This window comes from Poecilia latipinna, unplaced genomic scaffold, assembly GCF_001443285.1.
Source record: "Poecilia latipinna isolate Pla-1442-1.1 unplaced genomic scaffold, P_latipinna-1.0 Scaffold770, whole genome shotgun sequence".
Lineage (NCBI taxonomy): Eukaryota > Metazoa > Chordata > Actinopteri > Cyprinodontiformes > Poeciliidae > Poecilia > Poecilia latipinna.
The window spans coordinates 200787-220279 of NW_015113386.1; the positions used below are offsets into that span (position 1 = coordinate 200787).

Consider the following 19493-nt stretch of genomic DNA (forward strand, 5'->3'; position numbering starts at 1 on the left):
GAAAGTATTCACAGCTCTTCACTTTTTGTACATTCTGACAAACTCCGTCAGGTTGGATGGGAGACGCCTGTGCAGCCATTTTCAGATCTCTGCAGAGATTCACAGGGGGGTTCAGAAGCCACTCCTTTGAGATTTTGCATGCTTTGGGTATGTCGTCCTGCTGAAAAATGAACCGTCGCTCCAATCAGAGATCAGGAGCGCATTTGACTTTCAAATATCATTTGAACATTCGCTTGCTAGCTGGGCATTTCTATTATTGATGATGATGATTTCTTGCCTGCAGCTAATCAAAACAGCTAATCTTATTGCAAAATTGAGAGTATAATGAAAAACATGCTTAAATCCTTTTTGTATATCATGTAAAATATTTTTTAGTGGGGGAAAAAACACATTTTCTGCACATTAACACTCAGTGGACAGTCAGTGCTGCAAGGAAACACAATCCGCTAACAAAGAAATGGTAACTGGAGACGATGTATTCATCGGGAGCTCTGGTCAGCCGCAGCATGACCCAGATTCCCACAGTGAACAATCAGCTATTTGTGTCTATTTCATGTGGCTGAAAAGATGCAAAAAAAGAAAAAAAAAAAGCATGTATGTGGTACTATGGGTAATGTTTTTATTGTTTAGGGATTCATCTCTTCCAAACTATATTGGAAAAAGTGAAGTTTTCCTTCACTTCAAAAGATACAAATCGTCACAAGACAATATTTCAGTAAATAATGCATTTCCTTTTTCACATGGGGTCAGCTTGTTCTGGATAACTTTTTAAAATTAATAAATGAAAACCTACTTGAAAAACTGCATTTTGTTATCTCCAGTTATTTTTGTCAGTCCGTACAGTCCGAGGTTCCTAAACCTGCTTTGTGATGCAGATGCTGGTGTCCCTTTATAATGTTTAATCTCTTCACATCATACTGTCTATGTGGAGGGGACAGTCAAGAAAAACATAGAAAAAATACATGTAAGCTTCAGATGACATGTTTTTCAAATAAAGACGTGATCCTTCAAGTTCCAAAAGTGCTCATTTCCTCAACTATACACAATTTTTATAAAACACCAAACAAGTCACATGTTTCTGTGCTTTAAAAGTTTCACCCTTACCTCTTGTGATTCCTCTTCTAACTGTTTTCTTGATGGCAATACGTTTTTCGGATTAACAAATCCTTGTCAAATGTTATTTTTCCACTGTCATTCATATTGTTTTGTCTTGAGGGAACCTCCCCAAAACGTCCTTCCTTATGCATATGTGCTAAACTTGTCATTTCTGTAGGCATGGTTAATTGAATCTTGCAACAACTTAAAATATGCTTTGTTTAAAGCATGGACTATCTCTCTGCAGGGTTTCATTGAACTTGATTTTGTGTTTTATGGCAAAAATAATTGACACATAGGAAAGCAGAAAAATACAAAATGTTTTATTTGTACTTTTTTGCAACATCTATGGGTGCATAAATCATTTCACTGTTATTTCACTTAATAAATTTTGTCACGATTGCTAAAATTCCTTTACATTACAACACATCAGTTAATAAGTCTACAATGCAATATAACAAAAATCTGATCATTATTTTTTAGAGAATATTTTTGTATGTTTGCCTCTCCAGTAATAACAATAAGTGTTGTAGGAGACAACAACTTGTTTATTGTGCAACAAAGAACAGCATTATTTAAAAGGTTGCAGGTCTATAACTGAAGAAAGCAAAATGGAGGTTATGAGATTTGATAATATTTAACCTTTGTATGACAGAATGAGCAATGTTACTTATTACTATTGGAAAAAAAAGTAATCATATTAACGGTCTTATTTCAGTCCCTCTGACTGAAAATGTTTACCAAGAAAACATTGAATTAATTATCTTATTTAAATTAAGATAACTTAATTAAAAATAATTAAATTATCTGCAATTTTAAATATATTTTAAGATGATCCTATAAGCTTTACATTTAAAATCCTATAAGCTTTAAATAGTTTTTCAGTCCATTAACAACACCATCTTCAAAAATGGTGAAATAAGTCACATTTTCAGTTGTTTTTTTTTTTTAATTCTCAGCACATGTTTTTGATGCGAAAGAAGATAACTTGATTTATAAGCAGCTCTTCATTTATGAAGATAGGCATCAAGCCAGAGATCACCTGAAGTTTTCAGTGAACTGAAAAAAAGCAAGAAGGGGGGAAAAAAAATGGAAAACATCAGTTTGTAACCAGGCTGGGGAGCAGGCGAGCAGTGTGTTGTTGTGAGCTGGAAGAAGACAGATTATCTCTGCCGTCGCTGCTCTGCTCATGCATTTTAAATCAGCTGAAGGACTATTTTCAATTTAGTTTAAATAAATGTGAGTTTCTGCTTCAACTGCCTATCCTGTCTGAGTTATTACCTGACGACATCAGTCATGCCTCGCCACAACGTTTTCATCTGGTAAGAGATCCCATGCTTGTCACACAGCGCACGGACCCTCGGAGCAACCAGGTGGTAGTTGTGCCTCGGCATTCTCGGAAACAGACTTAAAAAAAAAATTGAATTCAATTATTAGAAGAATCAAAGTCAAACCAACTGACGTGATTAATAGTAGAGCTTTAAATCTCTAATAGTTTAAGACCAAATTTCATACCCCACCCACTGAAGAATGGCGATATTAAATCAGAAACAATAGAGAACTCAAAGTGCTAACATCGCTAACGTCACATGAAGCATTTTAAATGCCAACTAAGATATCTGTCAGTGTCTTTGATCTGAGTGGAAACCTTATTAGTATCCATATTTGTCTTGCAAAAGACAATAAACCGCTGTCGACTTACTGGTGTTCGATTTGAAAGTTGAGGTGTCCGCTGAACCAGTCGTTGAAGAAGGACTTCTCTATATTACATGTGGCTTGTAGCTGAAACAGAAAATTGTGCAAATCAACAAATATACTCTTATAGACTCTAACACACAGCAAACTCCTTTACGTGTGTCAAGACATTTCTTAGAACCACAGTGGGGCATTTCCACAACTAACAGAGCAAAAAAGTGTTGCTGTGAAGTTTGTGAGAACATAATATCCTGAATAATTAATATTATTTTAGTTGATTGTTTCCCTGAGTCAATAATTTTTGAGTAGCTGCAATGGGAATATAAGTTAATGTAAAGTTTGTTTCTTAATAAATGAATCTCATTTAGCGTGATGAACAGAAGCCTCTGAAATGAGCTTATAGACGTTAAATGCCAGTCTGGATGGTAAATGAAACACTATGCTCAGTTTGCCAGCACGAAATTGAATCTTTAGTGCTTTAAATTATAGGTTAACAGAGATTAGTTTTCTAAGTAAAATGTTTTTAATTTAATGCACGATTTGAGCAGTTTGTTCGAACTTTCTCTGTGAATCACACAATTTACTTTCTGGCTGTTTTAATCTATTTGTAAAGCACAGTGGCTGTAATTGCTTAGCTGATGAGGTAGAAGGCAAAAAAAAAGTGATAATGGAGCACAAAGTAATGCAAAAGAAAAGTAATGCATGTTTGACAATTGTTAGGTAGACATCTAAAAAGTGTGAACTGCATTTGTGGTCTGGCCAGCCAGATCAGTGAGTCACAGAGACACCTTTGCTGAATTAAAACCGGAAATGTAGGAAAATATGTACGTTTGTAGGTAGGCTTAACTTTATCTGTGTTGAAACTTATGGCATGTTTGAGTGACTAGAAGAAATTTTCAGATTCTACTGTGAGCAACGTTAACGAGTGAGGAGACAGCTTAAGGGGATTATGGGTCAGGTAAGGTAGACAAAGTAATACAGCACAAGGGATAATAAAAACTAAGGTCAGAGGTCTGCATTGGACACAGATGCAGAATGTCAATCATTTGGTCTGTCTCTCTTCTCACATGCAAGATTAAATATTTCCTTGTTAAAAATTATATATTATGGACATATGTATTTAATAAATATAAATTTTTATATTAAAAAAAAGAATGTACCTGCATAGTAACCCAGTCTCTGTTCTTTTCATGATCTATATTCATTGGAAGATGGTTCATCTGAGTCACCCAGACAAACCAGTGACTCTCCAAAAACCTGCAAAATGAACAATTTTAAAAATGTCATCTAAAGATTCTACATTTCATACATTTGCAGTTTTTGACATTTGTTTTTATTAAGATAGCAGAAAACCCAATGTAATGGTCTAATATACATTCATAAAGGTTATGTGAATTTAACAAACATCAACCACAATGTGGCTCAGAGGTCAGGATCTTTTGTTCTGTTAAAACTGGTTGATCCGTCCACGGTCAGAGTAAAATAAAAACAATATTTAATGACTACATAAATTGTGAATTAAATATTAGCATTATCATCATTATTATTTTTCTTAATTATTATTAAAAAAGAATGTCACTGCTAAGAAAAATAAGCTGCACTGTGGTTCAGATAATGATTAGGAATTGGTCAACAACAATATGAAACACTTAATAACAAGGAGTATTTAATGACAGTATTTTAACAGTTTTTTTAGACACAAATAATAGAAAGAACTTCTGGAAACATTTGGGAATATTTTTAATCAGTTGCTAAATGAATGAAATTAACAAGCAAGCAACAAATGACTAAATAATTAACAATTCAAATTCTTACCTAACAAAGAGGTTAAGAGCCACAGCGCCGAAAACGCCATATAGCGGCACATAACAGGAGAAATATCGAATATAAAAGGACAAATACCAAGCCAAATCCTTTAAATGACAAAAAAAAGAGGAAAAACAAAATTTCATTGTTTAAAACATTTTTTTTTTCATGTTTGCAAATCCTGATAAAAAAGACAAAAATACTCTTGAAAATACTTTATGTTGTCCTGTGCCAATAAAATACATTAAAGTGATATACTCACATAAACTTATACCATTTGCGCCTTTTTTTTTTAGAAATGTAAGTAATTACATGCACTGCAAAGCATACGGTCCAAAATCTTACCACCCAGTTTCGGCGAGAAATCATGACGTTTAGATTTTGCAGGTTGAAGACGACTGGGACGAGAAGAGGCGGCCCCACTGAAACAGAGGTAAATCATTATGATTATTTATTTTTGTCATGAAAAATTGTTCATCTCATTTCTCATATTCCATGACTTCTGACAAACATACATAAAAAAAAGTACTGGTGCTGGTGATTGTAGGGCATGTGTTTGATCTTCTTCATGCCGTACTGTGAGAGAAAAAAAAAACATAAGGAGAAAACAGTTTGTGAGCTGCTACGAATTTCTTAAAACACTTAAAACAAATCTTCTTCCAGCTGCTTGCCTCTACAGGCTGAACAGATCCGAGAACAAAGACGCCCGACATGTTGACGTCAGGGTCTTTGCTCAGGACATTTGGTTTGGCATGATGATTGTAATGCAGGTGATTCCACCAGCTGGCTGCAGCTCCCTGTAAAACACAGGACTCTCAAAAACAAGAAAAAATTACCAAAAAACTTAAAAGGTCAAATCTACAAAGGTCACCTTTAAATGTCCAATAACAAACTTGTGGACCAGGTGATTCCACTTGGACTTCTTGAAGACAGAGAGGTGACCGAAGTCATGCTGCAGCCATCCAGCCTGCGCCTGGCAAAAAAAAAAAAACAACAACAACAATATTTTCTATAATCTAAGGTGATTCAATCTTCATGTGACAGGCAATTTTGTTGAACTCACTTGAGATGTTGCCAACATGACAGCGCACAGTAAGGTCAGAGTCCAGCTTGTCCCCCAGTACCAGACCATCATCCAGGCGAGAGCCTCCAGTAGCAGGATGTGAGTCAGATGGAGGCAGAAGAACAAAGGTTTGGCTTTAAAAAGTCCGTCCTTCTCCACCTGGGTGCGTAAAGTTTCAAAATCCTGTATGATGGCTGCCTGTGGCAGAGAAAAGGGAAGCTGTAACGATGTTTTGTTAATGCCTTTTATGAAAAAAAAAACTAATTTGTGAATGAGTAAATATTGTGTGAGTTATCTGAGATTCTTGTAAGATTTGAATTATTTGTACATTTTTGTTTCCGTCCTGGCTTGGCTCTGTCGCTGCCAGCTCTCCAATCAGTAGAGGCTTTAGAAACTTCTGCACAAACTTTTGATCAGGATGGAAAGCTGTGAAAGCCTCCTGGAAAATATAAAAGAGAAATCATGTTATTAGTACAGCTTGGAGTAGAGGAAAATGCCCTGTAACACAAAATATATTTTCCTCAAACTTGTGTTATTTCATACACCACCACATTCTGATTTTCACTTCTGCTTTTATGATATATTTATAAAAACAAATGAATGACAAAACCTGATAAACAAAGATCATTGTGCTAAAATATTTACCTTTAATCTTTTATATTGGCAAACTGTGACAAGGAAATTATATCGGGCTTTAATATAATTGTCAGATTTATATCATAAGAAAAATGTTAAATGATCACTAATTGAAGAATTCAACAACACCATTCAAGTCCTCCCTTTGGGAACTTATTGTAAGTGAAGGATGTCCCTGGCTGATTTGTATTTCCTTCCTTTAAAAAGGCCAGAAGCTAAAACCCTTAGCCTCATAAAGTTGTTCCACCCGCCACAAGTCTAGCTGGAGTTTCGACCTTGTTACAATCTATGCAAATTGGGACATTTTTAGCTACAGTTTTGGCCTCTTTGCATAAATAAATGTCCGCAGAAAAATCTGACGACTTGCCTTCACCACAGTTTGTAATTTTGAAACCCAGGGGGTCACTGTGTCTCCTCACTAATTCAACATCTGCCACTAATCAGTTCTTTGCCCGTTGTTGGTCCTTTATCATGATCCCTAGCACAGTCATCGCTAGCACAGTTTTCTCTTTGGTGGTCTTTCTGGTATTGATGCTAAAAAAGTTTCTCCATGAGGTATAATTGTGAAAAAGTGTTTGCCCTCTTACAGTTGTTTTTGTTTTTACTTTTTGTTTATGCTAAAATGCAGGGCTAAATTAAAAGTTCAGCAAAGAAAATCGTCCTCAATCATGTAAATGACCCAATAACACTTTAACAGCATGTTAGCTTGTTAGAAATGCTAATATTTACAAATCGTGGGTCTTGAGCCTTTATTTGGACATTTTACATTTTCAAAACATAAAAATGTAAAATTTAATAGCACAAAATTATTTTTTAAATTTAATTTAAAACATAATTTTCAAAATTAAATGTAAAAGTAAAAGATTTTACATTTAAAATGTAATTGAAAAAATCTTTTATTTTTAAATTAAATTTTTAAAATGTAATTTTTTAGAGGGGTCATCTGATCCCCCTGAATACTTCAGGGGGATCAGATGAAGATGATTTCCTGGCATTGAGCTTTATAATATAAGAAAATTTGCTATGTAAAAACTCCTCTTGTTTACTGCCATTAGAAGTGCAGCTTCATTCACACTGTCAGTCAAATTGATGTAATATATTAATTTCATCTTATGTTAGCAACATTTAATGCTCAAGTCATCCTTCTTTTCACCTGAAGTGGGAAATTAATGCTAAGAATATTGCACTTCAAAAAACAGCTTTTCAGGTTCAGGTGTCACAAAGAAACTGGATGTAAATAAAATCCACCAAATAACAGGAGTCTTCCCCTGAAGTGTACCACCAGTGCAGAGCTTATTCAACATTGGGAGCACAGAGATAATAATGTGTCCACTGTGTCAGACCATGCAATCAGACGCTAAAGTAATAATTTTGTAATGCTCTGTAACTGTACCTTTTATTATATTAAATAGCTGCAGTACTGTATGAGCCACTCATATTCTCTCATTCCTGTTGAATCCCAATGTAATGTTTTAATAAAGTGCATATCTAACTGCTTCAAAAGACCAGACAGTACTTTTTTTTAATAAGCTTTTATGTTAACTGTTAGTTTATGACTGCATCCTAAAGAGGAGGCATGCTTACCGTAGCATCCTCTCCGGCATAGTGACCGATGACATGGGATCCTCCTGGGTGCCTTTTGGCCCACTGAGAGATGTTGTAAACCTTTCGACTGATGACCAACCACCGGTCATTTCTGCTGCGGTGCTTCTGGACCTCCTCCCAGGAGAAAACATCTGCAGCCTCAGTCTGCTGGCCTCCAACTCCCATACTCCTCTCTCCTGCTGCTGCTGCTGCTGTCTCTGGATCCGGGAACCTGCAGCTGGGCGCTAAACACATGAAGTTAGACAAAACGGCGCGACGTAATTAATAATTACCTTAGTTTTTAAAAGGCAGTCATGCATGCATCTAAAAATCTGTGTAAAACCATACACGCAGAAAGGAAAATGTGCCGTTTTGGGTGCTTTTCAAACATGCATAGTACATTCTAAATCATTCTAAATATGTGGTTTAAAGGTATGCCGTAGAACTTTTTTTTTTTCTTTTTACATAGTCTGGTTGTTAAGCGACATTAGAGAAAAACAATAATAATAATAATAATAATAATAATAATAATAATAATAATAATAATAATAATAATAATAAAAACTTACACTGTTGCTTTTCTCCGGACTTCAGTCACGTCCACAGACCTGTTCACGTTATTTTCTCCCCTCGCAAAGACCGACTTTTAAAAAGAAAGACCATAAAAGCCATCAGTTCGTTCCCTCTGCTTAGTCACCCTCCTTCCACAGCGCGAACTTCGAGCGTATCATTCGAGGTTTTCTGACCAATCAGCGCGCACCTTTCATCCATTTCAGACGGCTTGGCATCAGGGGCGCAATAAACATACAGGGTCGTCTGAGAGCGCAAAGAGAAAATAATCAGCAGGGGAGGTGTGTCTCACGTAACTTTGGAGATGCTGGACATTTCCCAGAAAAACGATAAACTAATGCAGTGAAGCAACTGCCGGGCGTAACTCACTGAAATAAACCGATATGCAGCATTTCAGCCTCTCGTTTTGCTGGACTCCTTATTATTAATTTAACACGTGGAAACTTGCCATCAAGTTTTGATGATCATGTGGCTGAAAGAAAAATGTCTAAAACTTGTTTAAAACATTTTAGTGATGCTAAGAATGAGAGTCAAAACAAAGGGCTGTTGAGTCTTGGCAAAGAACTGTGAAGCTAGAAACTTTTAGATGATTGTAGGGGAACATAGCAAAAAATTTCTCTGCAGAAGTAAATATTAAATAATTAAACTTTAAGGTAAAAAAAAAGGTCATGTTTTTATTTTAGTTAGTTCAAGCTTCTTTTACATAGCATGAAATAATAGAATGATGCTTTAGTGGATGCTTTAGTGATAGAAAAAATATTTTCTTTAGGTTTTGTATTTTGTCATTAAGTTCGAAAATACATGTTATTTCTTCACTTTCCGTAAATACAGAGCTTTCCATTGAAATAAAATTGCCCTTTTTGTCTTCCTGTAAAAGTAGGCCATTTTTATTTTCTCCAAATCTGTTAAATAGACATTATTTACTATTTAATTCAACAATAACAAGGACTTTATGTTAGGTTTTCTTGAAAACTGGATCATGTTCTTAGTACAATTTTATTCATTAAAGTAAAGAGCAAAAATGCCTCTTTGGATTGTAAAAATTCAATGTGGAATCTGATTTGGAAATTGACATTCGATGCTTTGAATTCAGTCGGTTTTTACTTGAGCAACTTTACAACATAAAAGGGTTTAAAAAAGGAAACAAAATAGAGAATAGAAATAGATTTTTTTTAATCTGTTTGTGGTAGGCTTAAGAAACCCTGGAAATGATGCTAACACTTCAGGAAAAGTTGGTTCTGCAAAGCGTTGACTCGGCATAGATGGTGATAAAAAAAAAACCATATCGTGCATTATCTTCCGTCCACTCTACTCTATGTGTTACTTTGTGATGGCTGAAAATGTCAATTTATGTTTATCAAGCAGTTGTATCAATTATGCTTTGAGGATGTTTTGCACCATCTCAGGTCGAGATGGCAAGCTTCACAAAGTCCAAAACAAATTTAATGAGGAGCAATATTACCTCACCCTGCCATGTCATGCTGGACCTTAAGAAAGTTCTTTAATAGGTCACAAGTTTATCATGCAGTAAGATCATGTTCTGTACTCATGCACACCTTTATCCTTTGCAAAACTTTCCTGAAGAAATAAAGATAAGGCTGGTGCACAATCAGTCATGCCATGGTCACCGTGGTCACCTGATATAGAACAAACTTTCCACAACTAGTCCACATATTTCAAATACATTCATCAGTGTTACTTTTATTGATGTTGTCTAAATCATAATTCATTTTGCGATGAGTCAGCTATTTGAATTTCTCAGGAGAAAAACATGGTAGCTTTATAAAATGTGCAAGGTTTTATGTTTTGGGTGCAAGGAGTGAGGTCAATGTTGTTTTCGTGTGTGTTTTTAAATAATTCTGCCACCATTTACATTCCTGAAACATTACCAAGCAGTAAAATACACTTTATTACCAATGACTGCGCAATTATTATTATTTTTTTAAATAAATTTTGGTTTTGTATTCAAATGTGTAAAATTTCTTTAAAGAGGATTTATTTATAGATGTAATTTGTTGTAACTTCTGCAATGCCTTATGTTGCAACAGAAGCAAATTCAGACTGACTGCAATTTTTCGGTTTCTTATTGAAACGGTAAAAGCGAGCCGTTTCTAACTGTAATTCAGTCTCTTCACTCAAAGACGCTTTCAGGTGCAGCTGCAGTTTTGCACATGTGAAACCATTTTAATGCAGCTCAAAGATGATTTGATGCTTTTCTGCGAAAGCAACCATTGCTGGTGCAACAAAGCAGATTTCTAGCACACCTGTCAACTAAACTATCCTTAAGAAAAAAGATGCATGGTTTAGTTTAACAGCTAAGATAAAAAAAGAAGGTACATGAGAAGGTCAGCATTTCATTGTTTATTCGAAGATCAATTACAGTTACAGCTGAAGGACTGACAGAAGAAAGTTTATATTGTATGTTTTGGATTAAAAAAAATCTTTTATGTTTGTCTGTATTAAAAATTATTCATTTTTCATTGATTTTCTTAACAAGAAAATAAATTAATTTACTGTATTGTCCAGTTCACATTCCACTACGGTTAATCAAAAAAAAGAAATATAATAAATGCTTCATGCACGGTAAACATAGTAACTCTGTTATTAAAAAAGGCACAAAAAACCCCCAAAAAACAACCCTCTAAAGTTCTAATTTAACACCAACAAAGTCAGAGGTATAACTTGATTTTCAGCCACACAGATCGGATAGAGAAAAATCTCAGTCCATTTAGAAAATTTCATCACTTATGAAGATACGCATCGAGCCAGAGTTCCCCCGAAGTTTTCAATGAGCTAAGAAAAAAGAGAAAAAAAGGAGACAAAATTAAATTTTAGTAAATCGCAAAACATTTTGGATCTGACAAGCAGCTGTTTTCTATAATGAGAGGTAACAAAAAGAAGGATTTGTGCATTTATTCTTATGATATTTATATTTATTAAGGACATTTTTATTTTTACACATTTTGCAGATTCACCCTGTGAATTATTACCTGACAACATCAGCCATTCCTCGCCACAAAGACTTAATTTCATAAGGGACCCCGTGCTTCTCACACATTGCACGGACCCGCGGGACCACCAGGTGGTAGTTGTGGCGCGGCATCATGGGAAACAGACTGAAGAAAAAGACAATAAATAACAGATGAATCCTCATTTGTGATGTCTCAGCATTTTTCTGCGCGAGTTTGAAAAATCTTACACTCATCTGACGCGCAAAATCGTCTTGACTTACTGGTGTTCGATTTGGAAGTTGAGGTGTCCACTAAACCAGTCGTTGAACAGGGACTGCTCAATATTACATGTGGCTTGTAACTGAAAAAGATGAGACAAGACTCTCGATATGTTGATACATCATTTGACTTAGTTCATCTGCTGGGTAGCTGCAGTTTATAGGCGAGATTAATTAGTGTATTAAAGCTAGCAATAAAACAAAGCACGGTAAAACGCATCAACCTGAACTAAGTCAATATTTAGAGTGTACAGTCTTTGTACACAGATTACAAGTCAACGATCATGTATTGATGAGTGTCTTCAGCTTACAGGGTGCAATAGACTAATGAGCAGAGAACAAGAAACCTTTTGGTCAGGCTCGTGGCACATTTATTAACCCACAATATCTACACTTTATCAATAGTTTCCTATCTTAATCTGGTGAGATTAGGTTTATTACCTGCTGCCAAGATTGCATTAAAACAGACATACGCTTCAGAGCTGCAGAAAAAACTGCAGAGTCCCATCCAAGGAAATTTACGACATATGCCATATTACTCAAAGTAAAACATCAAAACTATTCTGTTTGTAAATAAAAAATAAATACAACTTTTCCCCCCCAGTAAATTAGCCTTACAAAGCCACATCATTTGTATGATTGAAATGATTATCAAGCCTGTGTTTGAAGCAGCTCAACAGATTATAGGAGCCAAATTGTTTGAGGAGGTTGAGTTCTGCAGACAAGCAACATCAGCAGAATACAAATCTTTATTATGACAGTTATATGGTTTTCTTAAAGCAGGCACCTGCATGGTCAGCCAGTCCTGGTTCTTCTCATACTCAATCTCCATTGGTATGTGATTCATCTGAGTTACCCACACAAACCAGTGACTCTCTAAAAACCTGCAAAACAAGCAATGAAACGCAAACATGGTGTTCATGTGGGGTAAAAGCCCAAAATGGGAAATTATTTTACAATAGCAAATTAGTATGGAATGATGCTTTTGAGAATGAAATAACATCAGTTGTGGAACTAGCATAAATATAACAAACAAAATTAAAATCAAGTGTTGTCTCATTTACAATTAACTGACAATAAACATAAAAACAGACCTCACCCAGCAATTTTTCTCAGTTTTCTTCAGAACACTTACCTGACAAACATCATGAGTGCAAATGAGCCAAGAAAGCCGTACAGAGGGGAATAACAGTAGAAATAGCGAAAGTAGTACGACAAGGACCAAGCCAAGTCCTGCAAAACAAAAGATTCAGATCATCTAAAAACTTTTTTTTATTGTGAAGAATCATTTGTCATTCGTCTTGTGTGGTGGCCAAATATGTGTTTTAGGTAGGCTTAAATTGAAATCCCATTCCGACTTATGTAATGATTCTGCACCGCGCGGTGTCTGGAAAACTTACCACCCAGTCACGACGAGTAATCATGGTGTTCATTATCTGCATGTGAAAATAAATCGGTATGAGCAGCGGAGGTCCCACTGCAAAAGAAATATTCATTATTCCTGGAAAGCTATTATAATTTTCTAATTAGCTTTTAATGACTCCCAACAAGCATACCGAGAAAGAAGTATTTGTGCTGGTGATTGTAGGGCATGTGTTTGATCTTCTTAATGCCGTACTGTGACAGAGAGAAGGACAGCGATGGGTGAGCAGCTACATGACAGTTTGCATCATGTGAAACATTTTTCCTTTCAGCTGCTTGCCTCCACTGGTTGAGTCTTTCCCAGTACAAAGACAGCCAACATGTTGACGTCGGGATCTTTCTTCATGATGTTTGGTTTGGCGTGATGCTGGAAATGTCGGTGGTTCCACCAGTTGGCTGAAGCGCCCTATAAAAACCCCTCTGTTAGCATCCATGCAGAAATTATTCAAAGGGCAGAAACCTACACAGTCACCTTTAAGTGTCCAATGACAAACTTGTGAACCAAATGATTCCACCTTGACTTCTTGAAGACAGAAAGGTGACCAAAGTCATGCTGCAGCCATCCAGCCTGTGACTGCACCGAAGAAGGTAAAATAGCATCATGAGATTTAGCTTCTAAACAACAAAAAAATTAAAAATAGTCTATGAGTTTAAATTACTTGAGATATTGTCAGCATCAGTGCACACAGTAGCGTCATCGTCCAGCTCGTCCCCCAGTACGTGACCATCAGCCAGGCCAGGGCCTCCAGCAACAGGATGTGACCCAGATGGAGGCAGAAGAACAAAGGTTTGGCTTTAAAAAGTCCTTCCTTCTCCACCTGGGCGCGCAAAGACTCAAAATCCTTTATGATGGCTGCCTGGAAGCAGAGAATAAAATAGTTTGTTTGTTTGTTTGTTTGTTTTTTACAGCTTTACTAAGATGTAAAACTGTTGAAATAAAGCAAAAAAATTTCAGTTGCACTAAGAATATTAAGAACATGTTATTCAGCTTGAAACAATGGGGGTTTGATGCTGCAAACTCAGATCAGGTTTCAATGTAAAGACTCACGTTTTTTCCCTCGTCCTGGCTTGGCTCTGTCACCGCCAGCTCTCCGACCAGTAGAGGCTTCAGAAACTTCTGCACAAACTTCAGATCTGGATGAAAGGCACTGAAAGCCTCCTGTAGAGCAAGCAAATGCATATTGTTTTTTTTAAAAAAACAATTACCCCTCCAAAAGTGACCAAAATGAGCTGATATACTAAAGGACTGCACAAAACATAGCGCTATTTGTTTATACTTATGGTGTATGAACCATTTCTTGATTTTTTAAATAAGGTTTTGCTATTTGAAGCCATAGCATTTGTTCATATTTGAGATAAAGAGCCTGAGGTTTATTAATTGGACTAACAAAACACATCTGGAATGAGTCATGAACAAAGAATTTGGACTGCAGGATTTCACAAAAATAGTTCTGGGTTGTGTGTATTTGCATCACAAGAAACACACAAACTGAATGGTTGTCAGTCAACTCTGTAGACACAATACATGTAAATATCTCTCAAATAGGAATTTAATTCATATTTAATTAAGGACATGAATAAAATGGAAAAATAAGCAAATTCTAGACGTATTCAAAAGAGTGCAGATTGCTTATCTTATGTTTCTGTAACGTTGCCAGGAACAAATGAGTGTGAAAAGCTGTTTTTGGTAGAGTTGATTTTACTTTCTATAATTAATAGAAAGAAAAACAAGAATATCTATTAATTAATGTTCCTTGGGTGACAATCCATATCTAAGTAAGTTTTCCTTCTTATTATCTAGAATGGCAATAAAGAAGAGCATAAACAAACTGCAGCTGGTCTGACTCATATTTAGAGATATTAGCCATGGGGTGATGAGTTTATTAAAGTTCACACCAATGTTCACGTGACATCACCGGACAAAGATCAAACTTGATTCATTTAGGAATACATCTAAAGCCTGAACTATAGTAACCTATGAAGCAAGTATTGAATTACTTCCTTATATCAGTGTGGAGCGGCATGGAGGCGATCACTGTGTGGAGCTACTGTGGCACTGAGGAAGCGCATGTCGTGACAGACGACCCTCAGCAAATCTGCATTGTTGGATCGTCATGGTCTTCCTCTTGCAAAGATCCCTTAGATCCCGCATAGAGAGTCAGGAGAGTTTGCTGGCCAATCAGGCATGTGATTCCACGGTCATTAAACCAGAAATGCTTGTCAGCACAACGAAGCACAAAGTGCTGTAAAATTTTCTGGTAGACGACTGCTCTGACCTTTGACTTGATAACAAAATAACAGTAGCTGATGACACGGCACCTCAAGTTACAGCTGACTTGAAACCTTCAAATTAGAGATCAAACAACTGTTTCTCCAATCCTCCTACAGACTCTTTGACCTTGATTTCTAAGTGAAATAAAAACAGAATGTACTTTGATCTAAAAATAGTTCTGTGGACAATCGTCCTGTCTTTTTTCTCCCCAGCCCAATCATGTCTCTGGTGATTGGGCTAAGGAGAGGCCTTACAAGTGGCCTAATGCAAGAAATACAACATTTGTAGCCAGTTTCTGAGATATGGTGGTTCCTGTCGCATTGAATGCAGTTACAGTTCATTGTAAATCCACCCTATAATTCTGAATGAGCTTTGCTTGTACTATTGTTTGTGTACTTTTCCACTTCCTCTGAACTTTAGATCAATATGCTTTCATGAGGCACTAAAAGTCAACTTCTTTAGCAATGACATTTTATGGGGAGGAGAAGCCACGCGACTGTCTGTCGGACAAATGCTGCGTCAACAGTCCCCCGTATGATTTTGTACGCAAGATAAGGCAATTTTGCAATAAAAATATTTGCATTGATCTAATCTTTTGATAAACTGTTTTTTAGGAGGTTTTCATTAGTTGTAAGTCATATCATTTAAATTTACAGATATTTGCATGCTTGAATGCATATCATTGTGTATAATAAATCTATATAATATCAGTTTCACTTTTATAAACTGAATGAATGATATAATTTAGCTTTTCAAGGATGATCTGATTTATTAAGATAGATCTGTATCAAAGTAGGGACTGGATAAAAACACCTCAACAGGCTGTTACATTCACTAATAACATTATAGTTGCACATATAAGGAGACATTATTATTTAATTTTAATGTTATAAAGATTTTTGTTTTGCTGTTTCTATTATTGCATTGTGAATTTTGCTGATTTGGCAAAGAGAAATTTAGCCAAAGCAGGTTTTCTATATAGACATACTAAATAGTCTTAATGAGGTCAGCCAAACCTTAGATAAACAAGACATGACATATTACACCATCTCATTATTTATTTAACAGAAAACAAAGCCAAAGTGCGGAAGCCATGTGTGGGATAATAGAGAAATGCTTGGTGCTTTCAAAGGAATGAGTTGATGTGCAGCAGCCAGCTGGGTCATTATCTTATCAGTGGCTCAGGACAGATATGAGCTCATACATGAAAGACGTCTGGGGTTTCAGATGAGCATCTAGATGCTGTGTATGGGAATGCCTAGCATAGGTGGGAAAACATAAAAAACAGATTAACTGGAAGTTTAATCAAGAAATCAAGTCTTCCAGAAATGAAAATAATAATAATAATAATAATAATTTTCTTTGGAGAAATGTGGTCTAAACTAAGATTTTGAGGCACAATAAACCTCAATTGAGTGAAAACAAACAAAAAAAAGCTTTATCCGTACAAGCAACTCATAAAAAATAGTAAAGCACAGTAGTGGAGGGGTGATGATGGGGGCTTGCTTTGCAGCCACAATCCTTGGAGAAAACCTTGTAGCCGTTGAGTTTACCGTAAACTCTTCAAAGCATTTTAGAATCAGATGTAAAGATATTTGCTTGACAATTAAACTTGGCAGAATTTGGATCATGCTTTGTGAAAATTATCCAAAGCACAAAGCTGCAATGATTCAAAGTTCAGAGTGACACTGTAAAAAAAATAAATAAATAAAAAATGTACCAAACCTTCTTCATAACTAAATGTCAGAGAGAGGAGGACCACTTCTGTACATTTCTGTGTCTACATAGGTGACATGAACATGAAGTGCACACAGGTTCTTAAATTTAGCTTTTTCTAATAAAATGAATAATGAACTTGTAATATGTGATATATTATTATTTATCTGAGGCTGTTGATCTATTGATAAAAGTGAGTAAAGATCTGATTATATTCAATATGTGTTGGAAGTAAAAAAAAAAAAAAGAACAACTTTATTTGCATGCAATGAGATTTTATTTTTAATTTTTGTTTTTTAAGAGAGGTTAGAGATGTTACCGTGGCGTCCTCTCCAGCATAGTGGCTGATGATCCGAGACCCTCCTGGATGCCGTTTGGCCCATTGGGTGATGTTATAAACCTTTCGGTTGACCACCAGCCACTGGTCCTTTCTGCTGCAGTGTTTCTGCACCTCCTCCCAGGTGTAAACACCTGAAGCTTTCCCGCTGCCTGGCTCTGCAGGCTCAGTCTGCTGTCCTCCACCTCCCATCGCCCCTGCTGATGCTGCTTTTGGACTCACTTGAAGCTCAGGACCAGTTTACCACAGATTGTGACACCTGGAGGGGGGAAAACAACAACTTTAGAATATAATCTGTTAAAGGAAATGCTGCAACACACTGAGACACAAGTTAATTAAAACCACAAAAGGGAATTGACATCGTTATGAATTTATGACTGAGCCTGTTAAAGCAACTCTTCAAGCCAGACTTACATCAAATGCATAAAAAATATTCCATCAAATCATCTCTGAATGTTTTTTCGATTTTTTTTTCAGCTATCGTGTAATAACATTAATAGGACAAACTGTGTAAAACTTACTGTAGCTATTAATCAGATTTGGATGATTTAAGTCCCTCTGTGTTTTAGTCTCATCACCAGACCAGTTTAAATAAGTTTGCTCCAGCTCAGCACGAATTCATTTTCTCACTGCGAGCATCATAAAACCCATCCTCCAGCTTCCTTCCCTCATAGGCTGCGCTCATCGTCTCATTCACCCCCACCGGGTGCACGAACTTCGAGCGGATCATTCGAGCCTTTCTGGCCAATCAGCACGCAGTTATCACGAACCGAACCGCTGCTACATACGCGATAGGCTCAGAGAGCTGCTCCTCTGGACATCACCGGGTCAACTGCGTGATCCTGGAAAAAGTTCAGCCGGGGGGCGTGGGTCTGGCCCAGGCACGGACTAAAGGAGATGCGGTGGCATTCTCAGAAAGCATAAACAGATGCTTATCACGTCCTTCCTGATGATCCTGACGCCCAGGACTGCGGTTAATTTGGAGATATACGTTTCTCAAAAACGTGAGACCAACTTTCCGATGATGCAGTGTTTAAAATGCAGCATAATTGTTTTAAACTTTTTTTAAAAAAAAATATTATTTTAAATTAAACTGCTATCTCTTTCGTGATTTTCCCGTGCTTTTATGTCAATAAAATGATTAAAATCAAAGCTACGTTTGTGTTTTTAAACTAAATTGCCATTTCTTTCGTGGTTTTTCTGGTGTTTTATGCCATTTATTTTTAACTGTCAGGATCGTCTGTGTTTTTTTCTATTCAGTCTCTCGCATTTCTAATATCTAACGTTTTTCGTTACGATTTTACGTCAAGTTGTTTTTAGGGCTGTAGCTCACATTAAGTATATTCAGCAAGCTGGCTGTACAAAATGGTATAAATTTGACGAACCATTAAAGTTAAGTTTTCAAACATAAATAAACTCTAACCTTCCTTGACGCTGATTTTAAAGGCAGTGGGTATTTGTCATGCACTTTTGAAAACAACAAAGCCTTTGTAGCCACTCTTCTCTTTTCTTAAAATGAAAAGTGAGGCAGATTATAGAGTGCCAGTTTATCAAGCTCAGACAGTTTCTTGTAACATTCACCACTTTTACTGCATGAGTTTCCCTTCAGAAACAGTAACATTCACACACACCTTTGGTCACAGGTCTGGTAAGTTTAATATACGAGTTTCTAAAACATTTTTCCATGAGCACCTATGAGCAGCTAAGTGTGTTTTGAGAAACTGAGTAACACTTCTAATCATTTTACAGTGCAGCGTTTTTGATATTGACATAGGTGTTACTTTGACACCTACGTGTTTGGTCTCACAAAACCTGCTCAGGAATGACTGAAGGAACATCAAAGTCTGTGACCTGACCACTAAACTCTCCAGGTGCCAGTTTGAAACCCAAACATAATAGCCAACTAACTGCATTTTTTAGTAAAGTGATAGATTTAATTTTTAAACTGCTTAAACTGTAAAGCCAAAAGGTAAAACATCCAGCATCTTAGACTGTTAGAGATTTTTCGGTATTATCATTTTGTTATTACTTTAGTTCACATTCAGTCTATAGATTATTGTGATTTTCT

General features: G+C 36.2%; 2 protein-coding genes across 3 annotated transcripts in view; both read right to left on the reverse strand.

The window, feature by feature from the left end:
- Positions 1–1978: 1978 nt before the first annotated feature.
- LOC106955832 (fatty acid desaturase 2-like) lies at positions 1979–8677 on the reverse strand. The gene is made up of 13 exons (XM_015046258.1): positions 8449–8677; positions 7880–8124; positions 5988–6098; positions 5660–5857; positions 5468–5569; positions 5268–5393; positions 5112–5172; positions 4942–5018; positions 4606–4703; positions 3951–4047; positions 2798–2877; positions 2377–2502; positions 1979–2154 (listed from the first exon to the last, which is right to left on the reverse strand). Exons 2-13 carry the CDS (start codon positions 8063–8065, stop codon positions 2103–2105), a joined length of 1314 nt encoding a protein of 437 aa, XP_014901744.1. The 5' UTR covers positions 8066–8124; positions 8449–8677; the 3' UTR covers positions 1979–2102.
- A 2120-nt stretch (positions 8678–10797) lies between these two features.
- Positions 10798–19493, reverse strand: part of LOC106955833 (fatty acid desaturase 2-like) — a 14916-nt gene continuing 6220 nt past the window's right edge. The window contains exons 1-13 of one of the 2 annotated variants that reach the window (XM_015046259.1): positions 17947–18114; positions 17408–17684; positions 14149–14259; positions 13760–13957; positions 13573–13674; positions 13381–13506; positions 13235–13295; positions 13079–13155; positions 12814–12911; positions 12466–12562; positions 11682–11761; positions 11440–11565; positions 10798–11242 (exon numbers count right to left, since the gene is read on the reverse strand). In XM_015046259.1, coding sequence (XP_014901745.1) covers positions 11191–11242; positions 11440–11565; positions 11682–11761; positions 12466–12562; positions 12814–12911; positions 13079–13155; positions 13235–13295; positions 13381–13506; positions 13573–13674; positions 13760–13957; positions 14149–14259; positions 17408–17617 — 1338 coding nt within the window. In that variant the 5' untranslated portion in view covers positions 17618–17684; positions 17947–18114 and the 3' untranslated portion in view covers positions 10798–11190. Of the gene's footprint in view, positions 11243–11439; positions 11566–11681; positions 11762–12465; positions 12563–12813; positions 12912–13078; positions 13156–13234; positions 13296–13380; positions 13507–13572; positions 13675–13759; positions 13958–14148; positions 14260–17407; positions 17685–17946; positions 18115–19493 lie in introns of those variants that run through there. The other variant, XM_015046260.1, reaches the window with a different exon arrangement.